This window comes from Apostichopus japonicus, chromosome 4, assembly GCF_037975245.1.
Source record: "Apostichopus japonicus isolate 1M-3 chromosome 4, ASM3797524v1, whole genome shotgun sequence".
Taxonomy (NCBI): Eukaryota; Metazoa; Echinodermata; class Holothuroidea; order Aspidochirotida; family Stichopodidae; genus Apostichopus; species Apostichopus japonicus.
Window position 1 is genome coordinate 3,710,984 of NC_092564.1, and position 15,000 is coordinate 3,725,983.

The window sequence follows — 15,000 nt, forward strand, 5'->3', positions numbered from 1 at the left end:
GTACGGCCGGATGATGATCCGTCCGAGAGAGGAAGTACTGGAGAATGTGTGGTGTCCCCAGAGAATAACTTTGCGATTTAAAAGGCTGCAGTTTGCGGTCAAGAAAAATAAACAAATATAAAAATTACATTAATTAACGTGAAGTAATATGGCCACCTCAATAACTCGAGATGTGCATAGATGGTGATGTTCAAGGCATATTCCGGTCGAAGAGGTTGGTGGAAGAAGGTTGTGCGAGACTCTGCCTCTCGCTTCGCTTCGATGATGTAAAGACATCGAAGGCGTTGCATAGATAAATCTTTCGTACATTCTTTTGTATATTATTTTACTAAAGAAAGCAAGTTCTGACATGAATTGAATCTTTAGCCGTACCTCGGATCGTAAGATGTAGCGAATGTAATGTACCCATCAAGAAATCTTCCCATCTCACGGCACGATCTCCTCTTTGTGTGTACACAGGTTATCTATATACATTACAAAATATACCACTCTCCAGCTCAACAATCGAAAGGACTTTTGTCATGTTACGTGTGTTATGTTTGTTTGTTTCTTACTGATTCTTTCGTCGAACAGCTCTTTCTGGCGAAACCAGATTACTTCAGTTCCTGAAAGATTATTTCGAGGGATGTCGATCGGAATATTGTGAGTAAAGGATCACTTTCAATTCGTAACGTATCCCTCTTAACCATGTAAAGCTATTTCCTCCTTTCTTTATTATCAGGATCCACAATCTTTCATATCCATACTCATGTTCAGAGATCGGGACAAGACTTCTCAAATATGACAGCAAAAAAAAAGAACGTGGCATAGTTGGCAGTGACGTGCACAGGATAGTAAATGTTGAGGGGTTGGGGAGCAAGTTCTAAATCTCTGGCTGATCTAGTTACGGCAGGAAACTTTACGGAAGGGCGTCCTTGGCCCGGAGGAGTTGTGCTATTCTTCCTTGTCTTAATGCATAATATGTCTCTACTGAAAGTTTCCCCCACCCGATTATCGGGTGATTGTGGAGGCCCCGGCATACTCCCTCCCTAACGTTTTAGGCACGCGTTTGGTAGTTGGTCCTTCCCCCGACAACCATTATTTTCGTGTTTTTTTTCTTACTCAAAGTGCCCTATTTGTATGGCTACAAAAATGGAGAATTTTTTTTTCTCGAATAAAGAGGGGAACTTTTAGAGCAAAAGAGTGGTTGCATTCAATTTAAAATATAGTTTCTGATTTTGTTCATCCCCAGGAAAAAATTTACCTCAAATTTACCGCGGTAACATACCACACTTTTACCCCGGTAAAACCGGGGTAAAAACGTGGTAAATTTGTTGTACATTACGGCGGTGTTTTGGCCCTATGGACGCGGTAAACCCAGGTTTACCGCAGTAAATTACCACAAATTTACCATGGTTTTACCTCACTTTTACCCCAATTTTACCGCAATTTACCACGGTGTTACCATACTTTTACCGCGCTTTTACTACACTTTTACTATGCTTTAACCCCAACTTTACGACAGTTTTACCGTTCTTTTACCCCAATTTTACCGTACATTTACCACGCTAATTTCCGACTAAGGAAATCCTTAGTCGGAAATTATTGAGGTTCCAAGTTTTTTTTTTGTGCGTGGAAGGACACCGGCGAATCTCGCCTTCTCTTTTCGAATAGTGCCCGGAAGTAACGAGGCAGGGGCGTGTAGTCCTGCTCCCGGGACCGCAATTTACCGCAGTAAATGTACCGCACTTTTACCCTACTTATACCGCGGTAATATCATGGTAAAACTGCGGTAAATGTACCGCGGTTGATTTTACCACAATTTTACCACACATTTACCCTATTTACCACACATTTACCATAGTTTACCGCCATAAAATTAGGGTACATTTTTTGCTGGGTCCTTCAGCTGTAGGTGATTTTGTTGAGGAACAATCACAGGCTGCTCAGATCCACGAAGGGGCTGCAATTGTGTACACTTAATTCCCACACAAAAATGTCAAAAGTAGCACAACCTGGCGTTTAGACCTGATAATGGACGTAATTTCTATTCTAAAGATACCTAAGAATGCACCAATTCAGGCCTCGATTTTGCCGAACCCAACACTCTCCCCATGATATACGCCCCACCCCCCCCCCCCCACAACACTCTCCTCATGATATATGCCCCCAACACTCTCCTCATGCTACTGTATATGGGCCCCCCAACACTCTCCCCATGTTATATGGCCCCCAACACTCTTCTCATGCTATATGCCCCCCCCCCAACACTCTCCTCATGATATATGCCCCCAACACTCTCCCCATGCTATATGGGCCCCAACACTCTCCCCATGCTATATGCCCCCACACTCTTCTCATGCTATATGCCCCCACCACTCTCCTCATGATATATGCCCCCAACACTCTCCTCGTGCTATATGGGCCCCCCAACACTCTCCTCATGCTATATGGCCCCCAACACTCTCCTCATGCTATATGGCCCCCCAACACTCTCCCCATGCTATGTGGCCCCCAACACTCTCCTCATGCTATATGCCCCCATGCAGCACTCTCCTCATGATATATGCCCCTCAACACTGTCTCCATGCTATATGCCCCCACACTCTCCTCATGATATATGCCCCCTCCCTAACACTCTCCTCATGCTATATGGGCCACCAACACTCTCCCCATGCTATATGCCCCCCACACTCTTCTCATGCTATATGCCCCACCACTCTCCTCATGCAATATGGCCCCCCAACACTCTCCTCATGCTATATGGCCCCCAACACACTCCCCATGCTATATACCCCCACCACTCTCCTCATGCTATATGCCCCCCAACACCCTCCTCATGATATATTCCCCCCAACACTCTCCCCATGCTATATGGGCCCCCAACACTCTTCTCATGCTATATGCCCCCTCCAACACTCCCCTCATGCTATATGCCCCCACCACTCTCCTCATGATATATGCCCCCCTCCAACACTCTCCCCATGCTATATGCCCCCAACACCCTCCTCATGATATATGCCCCCAACCAACACTCTCCTCATGCTATATGCCCCCAACACTCTCTTCATGATATATGCCCCACCCCCCAACACTCTCTTCATGATATATGCCCCCCCCCCCCAACACTCTCCTCATGCTATATGGGAGTCAATATCAGCGACCACTGAGCTACATCTCTCCTTTATAAAATGCTAAATCCTTCCTTGGTTTTATGGTCGTTCAAAAGCCTTGACTGAAAACGCACAAAGCAGACAGACATTTCTCAACACTGCGCAATTTCGTATCATACACCTGTTATTGACTCCTTTGGGTGTGTCACTAAAATGGTCGCCTACTACCCCCCCCCCCCCACAAAAAACAGTTTCTACTAAGAATGCGTAAGAACAAACTAATTCAAACAGTGGCAACATTAAATTAGTCTAAACCAGGGGTGAGCAACCTTTTTGAATGAATGGGCCAGATATAAGGAGTGAAAATTGACTGGGCTGTTGATTTCAAACCTTTGATTCCGAGGACTTTCAAGCAATAGGTTTGTGTACTTAATCTGTATTCACAAAAACATAATGTCAATACAGTACAGTTGATAATAAATGGGGATAATAGGCCTACCTGACAGCATCATTAGTGCCGTTAAATTCTAAGCAGCTAGCTCGTTTTTTGTGATGATGTAAAATAGATTGATTTTTGTGTTGAGACATCTCACGCGCCGCAAAAAAATCACTGGCGGGCCGCATGTGGCCCGCGGGCCGTAGGTTGCCCACTCCAGGTCTAAACATACAAAAACAATTGAACTGTTCAAATGACTGGTTGGTTGCTGAGTATCGGAGATTGTTCATAGTAAATATCGTTTGTTTCTACTGCATAGCAACCGTATGCAAACAACTGTTAGCGTGTTCCTCGACTTGTCCACATCTAAACCCCCACCCTCCCTGCCAGTGGAAGTCAATGCTGTCAGTGGTGACTTTGAAGTATACGATACGAACCAAAAAGTCGTGAATGCCACTAAGAGTGAAAAAGGTAATCTCATACAACTTACACGTTTTTCACTGCAATTCTCACTAGTCACGTTTTAACGTTTTGCTTTTCTTTCTGTCTCCCTTCAAGGTCGTTATCTGGGAATCATATATCAAGCTTACCAGAAGACCTCTTTGAAAGCACTACAATATACGAGGCATTGTAAGCTACTCAATTCATTTCGATTTCTTTATCAATTTTTTCTCTACTGGAATTTTGATCACGCACTTTCCATTCCACAACTCGTCTGTCAATGGAGTAAAGCAATGATTGAATAAACCGTCTTGAACCTGTGAAAGCGTGAAGCGTATACATGTATGTATTGTATGTATTTTAGATCCTCCTGCAAGCAGGAACTCGCGAAGAAGCCATCATTGGCTTATCAAAGCCACAAGCTGACCGAAGTCAGTCTCTTAGATTCATATTTAGTAGCACATAGTGCTACATCTAGTATACATAGTACTACATTTAGTAGTACATAGTCCATATTCTTTTTAGCTCAGATGCACAGTTCACAGTCGATAACTCAACTAGTGACTCCATGATACCTCACTGGACAAAATACCGTTATGATCAGAAGTCTCGATATAAGGGGACTGGGCTTGACAGTGGATAGAGTTGGTTGGTTTTAATATGGGCTCTATCTTCCCTGACGTGTGCCGTCACGAGAACGATCAGACCTCTGAAGGTTTTATGTCCATTTGAAAACTAGGCATTAAGTCCTGGGATTGACACCACATAAGCACGGACGTGATGATATTAGCCATAGTTACTGGTAACTGAGTTCACTGGACGGTGTAGTTCTGTCAGATTAATCATCAGATGTAGAACCTGTATCGCTTATTAAATATAAACAAAACCTCACCTTCAGCGGGAATCGGTACATCTTGTTACACCAATGGTAGGTCCTACATGTAGGCATTAATTCAGTCATTCGTTATAGACAGTTTGCCAACAACCGGGGACGATCAGACGTTCATTTAGCCCATACTCTTGCCGCGAATAAGTCTTCTCTCATATCTTAGATATCACGGAAAGCACTGCAAAGAGTTGTGAACATCTCGTAGTCCTATTTTCAACCGATTCATGTAGTATCATACTATAACATTGTATCATAATCATATAAGATACAACATTCACACAACAATAACACAACGAGTCACTCCAAGATTAATGTTTGTCGTCCAGTTACAGAGTTGTTGTCAATTGACAATTCATAATCATGGACGTTAAATATGAATATAAGAGACTGACTTTGGTCAGCTTGCGGCTTTGATAAGCCAATGATGGCTTCTTCGCGAGTTTCTCCTTGCAGGAGGATCTAAAATGCATACATACATACACCCATACATACATACATACATACACGCATACACACATACATACACACATACTAGCATACATACATACATACATACATACATACATACATACATACATACATACATACATACATACATACATACATACATACATACATACATACATACATACATACATACATACATACATACATACATACATACATACATACATACATACATACATACATACATACATACATACATACATACATACATACATACATACATACATACACGCATACATACATACATACATACATACATACACCCATACACCCATACACACACGCATACATACATACACACATACATACATACATACATACATACATACATACATACATACATACATACATACATACATACATACATACATACATACATACATACATACACGCATACATACACACATACATACATACATACACCCATACACCCATACACACACGCATACATACATACACACATACATACATACATACATACATACATACACCCACCCTTACACACATACATACACCCATACATACATACATACATACAATATTGTTGCACATACCCGTTTCACATAGTATCATACAATAATACTGTATCATAACAATATAATATAAACATCCACACTAATATTGCTGCATAGAGTATCACCCGATTCACATAGTATTATATAATAACATTGTATCGTTTTTACTGAACATTTACATCATTTACCAATCATTACTAAACTTATCAACTTAATTAACTATTCACCCCTTTACAAGAATTATATTTGTATTTGACAAGATCGGTTAAATATCACAATCTACTATCAACACGATGTTTATAATTACTTTACAATGCAGGGACTTGTCAGCAAATCAACTTACAGAATTTCCAACCGCAATCATCAAGGCAAATGAAACCATGCAATTCACCATTCTCCTCCTGCAATCGAATCGTTTGACATCAATCAATAGGGGATATTTTAATAAGCTCATCAACTTACGCGGAGTGTGAGTATATCAGATCATCCAGTCTCAATGTATTCGCGGCTGGATTCCAGAACCCGCACAGGTGTACCACAATTAATTGGTCCCTCGGCATACACGCCAAATTCGTCACTTTACAAGGCCGCTATAGAGTATAGATATGAGTTTTCAACTGACAGGTCCTTTACCCATGCATAAGATGGTGGTTTGGGCTATCACAACACATCTACTTTTGGCCTCCATGACTATTTTAAATTTTAAGCTAGGAGAGTTTGATGTTATAGCACAGTGCTCCCAACCCATCTAAATTGCCTTAAATCACCTTCAATCCTGCAGCGTTTCAACATCCAAGCATGAAAATGAATGTTGATGACTCAAAGAATGCCAAAAAAGTCACTACATTATGTCAAGTGAGGCCTATTTCATGGTACCTACACATAAAAAGTCGGTTTAAACGAGCCCAGAGCCACCCACGCCCATAATTAAGTCTGGATCTACCCATTCTCACTTGCATCAATTTCCTTTTCATATACGCCTCAGTTACGAGGTTCGTTGCATTTAAAGTGTTGTTAACTTATCAATGTATTTGTATCTTCGACAAATATTTTGGCAAATGCGATACGATAAGCACAAAATAACAGTAGAATTTAGAATGGGTCCTGCCCCTCCCACCTCCGCCTCCCCTTCCCCCTCCCATACCATACCCGTCATCGCATTTATGATATTTTTAAAAAAATATTTAATTTAACCAAACTCCACTCGATTAAAAGACAGTTAAAAAAATGGCTGCAGTCTTCTGCGATTCTGCTTTCTTTTGCAGTTTTTTGTCGGACAACAGCATTCATACTGTACACGGAGGAGACTTTAATGGGCCAAAACTGGAATCGATGTAAGTCATTTCCCCTTCATATATTTACCGTAGCCAAAGGCGGCAGAGCCTGGTTTCAAATCACCCCAACACCCCCTCCTTAACCCCCTCCTATACTCCCTCAATCAGTTTTGTGAGAAACATCAAAAGTACCCATTTTTTTATGTTAACGAAATGGTACAACTTTTTGGTAGTGAAAACCGTACGAGAAAGTGACCGTTTGAGGTTCTTAGCGCTACAGTAGGGGGGAAAGCAACGAATGAAAAGTGTTGGTTTGTTGAAAAACATTCAGATACTGGAATTCGTGTTACACAATTATGCTCAGAGGATCCATTTGGTCGGGCATTTTGAGGTAATTCTGCGGTTTGTACCCTCGGGTCAAAGTCACGTATCCCACTGTAATTCTAATTATGTGGCATCTGGCCGCCCGCCGCTATGACAGTGGTTTTCACGTTCAATGGAATTCTCACAAAATACAATTGTTAACCGTGATTCATCAATACAATTGACCGCCATATGAAAGGCTATGCTTCTTGCTGCTTTAACTAATACGAAACAAACGGATAAAATGTATAATGATCCCTTCAGCTGGTATGTGCAATAGATAATTATCCTATGTGTCCTTCTCATTTATACAGATACTTGTTTGAAAACCAGCTTGTAGAAATAATTGACAATCCGTTCACTGGGGACACGATAAAAAAAGTGTAAGTTCGGGTTATTTGGGAAACATTCTATTTTGCCCATGATAGATACTTCGGATATTCAATTTGATGTAAACAACATTTCTCGTTATTCCCATCATGAGCTTTTACTTAAGTGTCTTAAACAAGTGTTGTAATGTTGTTATTAGTTACAATCAATGTCATGGTATTTGTATTGAAATATTGAGCAGCGAAGGTTTCACACAGTGGAAGGGCATGATCCTGGCAACTATCCATTGAGCAGTTCATTATTCACACAGTAGAAGGGCATGATCCTGGCAACTATCCATTGTGCAGCTCATTATTCACACAGTGGAAGGGCATGATCATTGCAACTATCCATTGAGCATCGCATTATCCACACAGTAGAAGTGCATGATCCTTGCAACTATCCATTGAGCAGCGCATTATTCACAATGGAAGGGCATGACCCTTGCAACTATCCATTGAGCAGCGCATGATACACACGTACAATGGAAATGCAAGAACCTGCCTACTATCCATTGAGCAGCGCATTATTCACAAAGTGAAAGGGCATGGTCCTGGTTACTATATCCATCTAATGATCAGTTTGTTTCGAATCAAATATATATGAAATTACCGATAACGTTTGGTGAGTGAGCATTTTTGTAGTTTTGGCATCATACAGATGAAAAGATGAGACTTGCTTAACGAACATCAAAGGCTATCAACCATCTTGGGATCGTTCTATCGTATTTGTATTGAAATATTGAGCAGAGCAGGTTTCAAACAGTGGAATGGCATGATCATGGCAACTAACCATTGAGCAGCTCATTATTCACACAGTAGCAGGGCATGATCCTGGCAACTATCCATTGAGCAGCGCATTATTCACACAGTTAAAGGCAAGATCATTGCAACTATCCATTGAGCAGAGCATTATTCACACAGTAGAAGGGCATAATCTTGGCAACTATCCATTGAGCAGCTCATTATTCACAATGGAAGGGCATGACCCTTGCAACTATCCATTGAGCAGCGCATGATACACACGTACAATGGAAATGCAGGAACCTGCCCACTATCCATTGAGCAGCGCATTATTCACAATTGGAAGGGCATGGTCATGGCAACTATATCCATCTAATGATCAGTTTGTTTCGAATCATATATATATAGAATTTCCGATAACGTTTGGTGAGTGAGCATTTTTGTAGTTTTGGCATCATACAGATGAAAAGATGAATCTTTGCTTAACGAGCATCAAAGGCCATCAACCATCTTGAGATCGTTCTTACGATTTAGAAATGTTTGTAACGAACGCGACCCCTTGTCTATGAACGCGAACTGGAAGTTGGGTATTTGAACAACAGGTGTATGCAGCTTTCACTTGACTCTTTGTTAATAATACTGCACTAGGAAATGTTTACTTATTACGGTAACGTCTCCAATAATTTAAGGAGAAAGCAATTAAGATGATGTAAGTTTCGGTGCTCTCAAACCGCTCTCTCTGATATAAGTTTGCCTAAAGAGTATGAAGAAGGACGTTTATATTACGAGTGATTTGCAAATTAACTTAAAATAAAAATTCAGGGTTACAGTAACTATTCCTCAATTTTTCGTGTAAATGTTTCTTATTTCCAATTTAAATGTTAAATAAAATGCACAAACTTACGCATATTAACTATATGAAACACTCTGTATAGAGTGCGACAAAATAATGCATGACAATACAAACGGCTAAAAAGCAGTCGCGTGCCCAGGATACCAAAGGTGTGGAGGAGTAATTTTTTAATCGCCCGGCGAGAAGCTTCCCAGAAGAGCGACCGACTGAATGTAAAACATCTCCCTGTTAGCCGTTTTACATCCGGCTGCCTTTCGTGGGCATGCCATTTTTGTATAGTATGAACATCATTATTTGTACCTTAAAACTAGATACCTTTTGCAAAATAGAACAATACAGCAGTTTATAAAATTGTGCGCCAAACGAAGGTTGAAACTGTGTTCCTGAATAACAATATTCTCTTTTGTAGGCATCTCTATGGAAACAACATTAGGAATCTTTCCAACGAATTTGTCACAGGGGTTAGCAATGAATCTTTGATGTAAGTATAGTACAGAATGTAGATATATTTCATGTATGACAAGGAGTAGCAGGAATTGAAACTTGTTTATAATGAAGGGTGTCGGCATGGCAGTGAAGTCAATGCGACTTTCGGTGCTCATGCACTGAAGAAGAGCTAGTTTTGCTCTAAACTCTGCAAAAAACAAACATTTGCTGTTTTACTTCCAATCACTTAATCTAATTTGTGTATATCACTAGAGATCCAGATATAGTCGGTTGTTTAACATCCATCCATCCATCCATCCATCCATATATATATTGAATGTGTAGCAAGTGGTATGACAGGTATATAGTAAATCAATAAAGAATAACACACCAGAAAAAATTCCACTTCACGACCGGTTTCGTCCTTTTGGGACTCATCAGGCAAAGGTAGGAATCGAACCCCGGATCTTCGTGTCACGAACCGAAGTCCGTACCACTCGACCACAGTGATTCTACTTGTGTGTTAAAGCGTATAAATTGGCTTTGAATAACTGTCATTTAGGGCGTATTACCCAAGTGTTATGATTGTACAGAGTGCACCCCTGGCGCTTTGAATCTGACAAATTTACACAGAATAACCACTCTTTAAAGGCAAGCCAAGCCGTAAATAAGAATTGAATGTGTAGCAAGTGGTATGACAGATATATAGTAAATCAATAAAGAATAACACACCAGAAAAATTCCACTTCACGACCGGTTTCGTCCTTTTGGGACTCATCAGGCGAAGGTAGGAATCGATTCTTCGATATATATATATATATATATATATATATATATATATATATATATATATTTATATATATATATATATATATATATATATTTATATATATATATATATATATATATATATATATATATATATATATATATATATATATATATATATATATATATATATATATATATATATATATATATATATATAATATAACGAAAATCCACGTTTACTCCAAAAGAAAATATTATTAGAGAAAACCAGAGAAATAAGATATGACTCATAATTGACAAATCTTACTCTTTATTTGTCAATTATGAGTCATATCTTATTTCTCTGGTTTTCTCTAATAATATGTATATATATATATATATATATATCTATATTAATGTATATATACATTAATGATTAAATCTGGTTATTGATATATCCTTTAAATCTGATACATTTGTAATGTTTGCTCAGCTGTCAAGATTATATGTATTGGAATTTTAATCAACATGCGGACTTTTTTTTTTTTTTAATTTACCTCTGTGAAAAAGCCTGAGCTAATAAAAAGTGATATTATAAAGAAAGTCAAAATCTTGTTCAATTGAATTGAAATCATTCCCTCTGTTGTTGCAAGATATCGTTAAATTTGAACACTTCAAGTTTTCGCCATAGCAAAAGCTGCAGCAGAAACTGGTTTTGCATGGACCAGATATGCAACTTCAGCCATGCACCGGAACACTATAATTTAATTGTACATCGTCAAGCTCTGTATACAGTAAGAACAACATTATTTGCGATAATTTATCTTGCCTTTGTTTTAACTACTTTGTATTCTTTTCATCAGCTTTCTGAATTGTGCATCTTTGTCTGAATTACCACAAGCCATCAATGCAGAACGAATGTAAGTTTAATTGAGATAAACGCTAGCACTTTACACATTTACAACATATGCAACATGATTGACCGGATTCCAATACATTTCTTATATCAGTTTTCGATCTCAAATAGGAAACGTGTCAATCCACAGTCTTTACCTAAAATATGTCACATTTTTAAGAGTGATCCAGGTTGGTTTTCGTATCTTTTCTTAAAACAGGAACAGTGACAGGAAAAGCCGATACGAAAATGTTACTGACATTTGTCTTTGTGGATATCAGTTTTAAAAACAATTATCACTTAAGGTATACAATTCTTTGTAAAAGCCATGTGCCCCCTTTGTTAATCTTATATATCTCTTCTTTTTTATATAACGGCACCACACGGAAAAATGAATCATATAATGCGCATATATAAACATTTCGTAGGAGATTTTTGTTTTCGATCATTTATTACTTAAATACCATATAATTCTCTAACCAGGAAATGTGTCAATCCGCAGTCTTTACCTGAAATGCCTTTTCCATTCCATGCGATGATTTTGGAGAATTTTCAAAGAAGCGGATTTGACTGCAAACATAGGACATGTGTGGCCTGTCGGCCTGGTACATACGCTAATAGAGTAACAATCGGGTGTCTACCATGTCCCATTGGTAGGTATGGGTTCATAAAAGAAAACTTTCCACCAAACACACCCCAACCCCCGCACACCATATGGTGAAATCTCGGCTTGGTGGAACAAAATAGATAGCTCTTATGGTTTATAAGAAAATCCTGATCTTTACTCCGTTTTCTGAGAGAAATAGAGAGACTACAGAGATATGTGAGTATGTTAATAACATGCAAATGATAAGACAAATGTACTCACTGATAGTTAAAAATAATAATGATGATGACGATGATGATGATGGTGGTGGAAGTGACGGCGACCGTGACGATGACGATGATGATGATGGTGGTGGTGGTGGTGGTGGTGGTGGTGGTGGTGATGGTTATGGTGAAGGTGATGGTGATGGTGATGGTGGTGGTGGTGATGGTGATGGCGATGGTGATTGTGATGAAGATACTTTAGAGTAAGTCAAAACTTAAGAGCCATTACCAAGTTTTGAATCAATTACACTTTGTGCTTCAGAAAATTGTGTTCTCGCCTCTTTGAACTCGGATTACATCTATACTTGGACTGAATGAAGAAAATAACAACTAACAAGATTTTAATATTTAACCTCACTTGAAATATTCCTTTTTCAATTTGTATTCTTTCTTCTCGAATGATTAAAGGTGGGTTTTACCAAGATGGCATCGGTCAGCTGTCGTCTGTTGATAATGGTGTGGCATGTAAACAATGTAACAAGGGTACCTATGTAAAGTCTGGAGGGGGTTCTTCAACTAAAGACTGTGAAGTCTGTCCAGGAGGGACCAACCAATCGACATTTGCCGGATACAGAGCCTGCCCTTGTAAGGAGGATTATGCACGTACAGACCGTTACGGCCCCTGCACACTTTGCCAAGAAGATGGCGTTAATTGTTCCACCGACTTCAAAACCCTTCTACCAGGTTATACGTGGAACTGGAACTTTCCAGATGCCAACTTGAGTAATTATGAACGATTTATTACTAATCTGAAGCAAGAGACGCATTTGCTGGACTCTTACACGAGTTATAATGAGACGTTTCCAGTGATATTTCAATGTCCTCGGAAAGACAGCTGTGCCAATGATGACGAAAACATCATAGAAGGATCATGTGCAGAGGGCTACAAGGGATGGCTTTGTTCCAACTGCCAACGTGGTTACTACTCGGTTTTGAATGTGTGTATGCGTTGCCCTAGCTTGGCAATATTAATAACGGAAACTTGCGCCTTCTTTCTAGTTTGCGTTGTGATATTATTACTGTTGTTATGGCAGAAGAAGGAGAAAAACAATGCTTTGCAAGAAAGAAGAACAATCTTAGATGTATTAATTTCTCGAATCAAAATTCTACTTGGTTTCTATCAAGTTGTCGGTGAAATATTCACTTCGTTTCATAACATTAACTGGACTGGACCTTTGGTCATCATTGGCAGTTTTATTTCATCTTTGGAGATGAATATCTTGAAATTATTCGTGAGACCTCGATGCTATGACGATCGTTTGGTAATTGACCCAAAGATTGAATTTTTCATTGGAATATCGCTTCCAATTGCAATAATTATCCTTCCATCTACTTATTATCTAGCTAAGAAAGTCGTTTTGTTATACAGGCAACGATTTGCCTCTGCCAACTCTCAGTGGTCCATTGGGGACTTAAGATCCAGGTCATACACCTTTGTTATTGTAGTTTTGTTTATCATCTACCCAGGAGTTTGCTCATCTATCTTTCAACTTTATCCACGAGCTTGTAAAACCTTTTTCTTGGATGAGCAAAATCGATACTTCATAACACGGCTTAGGTCTGATCTTGACATTAGTTGCGACAATCTCGGCCCGTACCATTACCTTGCTTATTTCTTCACTGCTGTTTACGTCATCGCTTTTCCGGCAACTCTCCTGTGCATCCTTTGGAAGAGATGGCAGCCAGAGGGTAACATAGATGATGACCAACGAACTGACAGTGCTGATGATGGTGAAGGTCTTCAAATTAATCGTAATGGTGATGATGACCATGATTCTTGCAATGATATGCCTGATGAAAATACTCCTTTACAGAGGATACCGAACAACCGTTGTGGGTTACAGGCTACGACATCTTCATGGTTAATTTTTCTCTGTGAAAATTACAAAGAACAATACTGGTTTTGGGAGGTTATTGAACTTACAAGAAAAGTTTCTCAAACTTTGCTGATAACATTGTTTGGATGGGAAGACAGATTGACTGTCCTTCTCACAACGTGTATATCGGTGGTGTTTTTGGTACTGCATGCTCGATACAGACCTATGAAGAGTTCATATGAACAGGGACTTCAAGTAAGTTTCTTTTACACCCTTTTCGTTAGTGAAGCGGAATTTTCCAACATAATGCTTTTCTTTCTGTTGCTGCTTCCTACTTTAAGATAAAATACCTATAAAGCACTTAAAGGAAATACATTTATCGAACGTTTTGTATATATATATATATATATATATTGAATGCGAACAGAGTTGATTCAGAAGCCACTGCAAACACTGGTTCATCCTGAAAAATATAAATTGGCCAATTTTAAATTTAACATTTGAAAAATCCATCCCTTTAACAATTTTATTACGAATTATAGTAAGGTTTATGTCATCATTATGGCACCCAATGTGTAGTCTGCTACAGATTGCTAAAGTTCTGTTTGCAAAAGTACTTACATAGGGTTCTGGTAGTACCTTCCTGAATATTCCAATACTTTGAGGAGATTTCAATTAGATTTGTTAAGTATTGATTGCTGTTTTAATTTCAATGAAGAAATATGTTCTGAAGTCTGAGCGAGCTTGGAGTCACATCCTT

At 39.1% G+C, this 15,000-nt stretch overlaps 1 protein-coding gene across 5 annotated transcripts in view; it reads left to right on the forward strand.

Moving 5' to 3' along the window:
• The window catches only part of LOC139966180 (uncharacterized), a 46,970-nt gene that overhangs the window by 27,174 nt on the left and 4,796 nt on the right, over positions 1-15,000 (forward strand). For 4 of the 5 annotated variants that reach the window (XM_071968953.1, XM_071968956.1, XM_071968955.1 and 1 more), the window contains 9 exons: positions 574-642; positions 4,087-4,158; positions 6,200-6,349; positions 7,146-7,214; positions 7,832-7,900; positions 9,892-9,963; positions 11,522-11,578; positions 12,037-12,206; positions 12,832-14,495. In XM_071968953.1, the coding sequence (XP_071825054.1) occupies positions 574-642; positions 4,087-4,158; positions 6,200-6,349; positions 7,146-7,214; positions 7,832-7,900; positions 9,892-9,963; positions 11,522-11,578; positions 12,037-12,206; positions 12,832-14,495 (2,392 nt within the window). Of the gene's footprint in view, positions 1-573; positions 643-4,086; positions 4,159-6,199; positions 6,350-7,145; positions 7,215-7,831; positions 7,901-9,891; positions 9,964-11,521; positions 11,579-12,036; positions 12,207-12,831; positions 14,496-15,000 lie in introns of those variants that run through there. The other variant, XM_071968957.1, reaches the window with a different exon arrangement.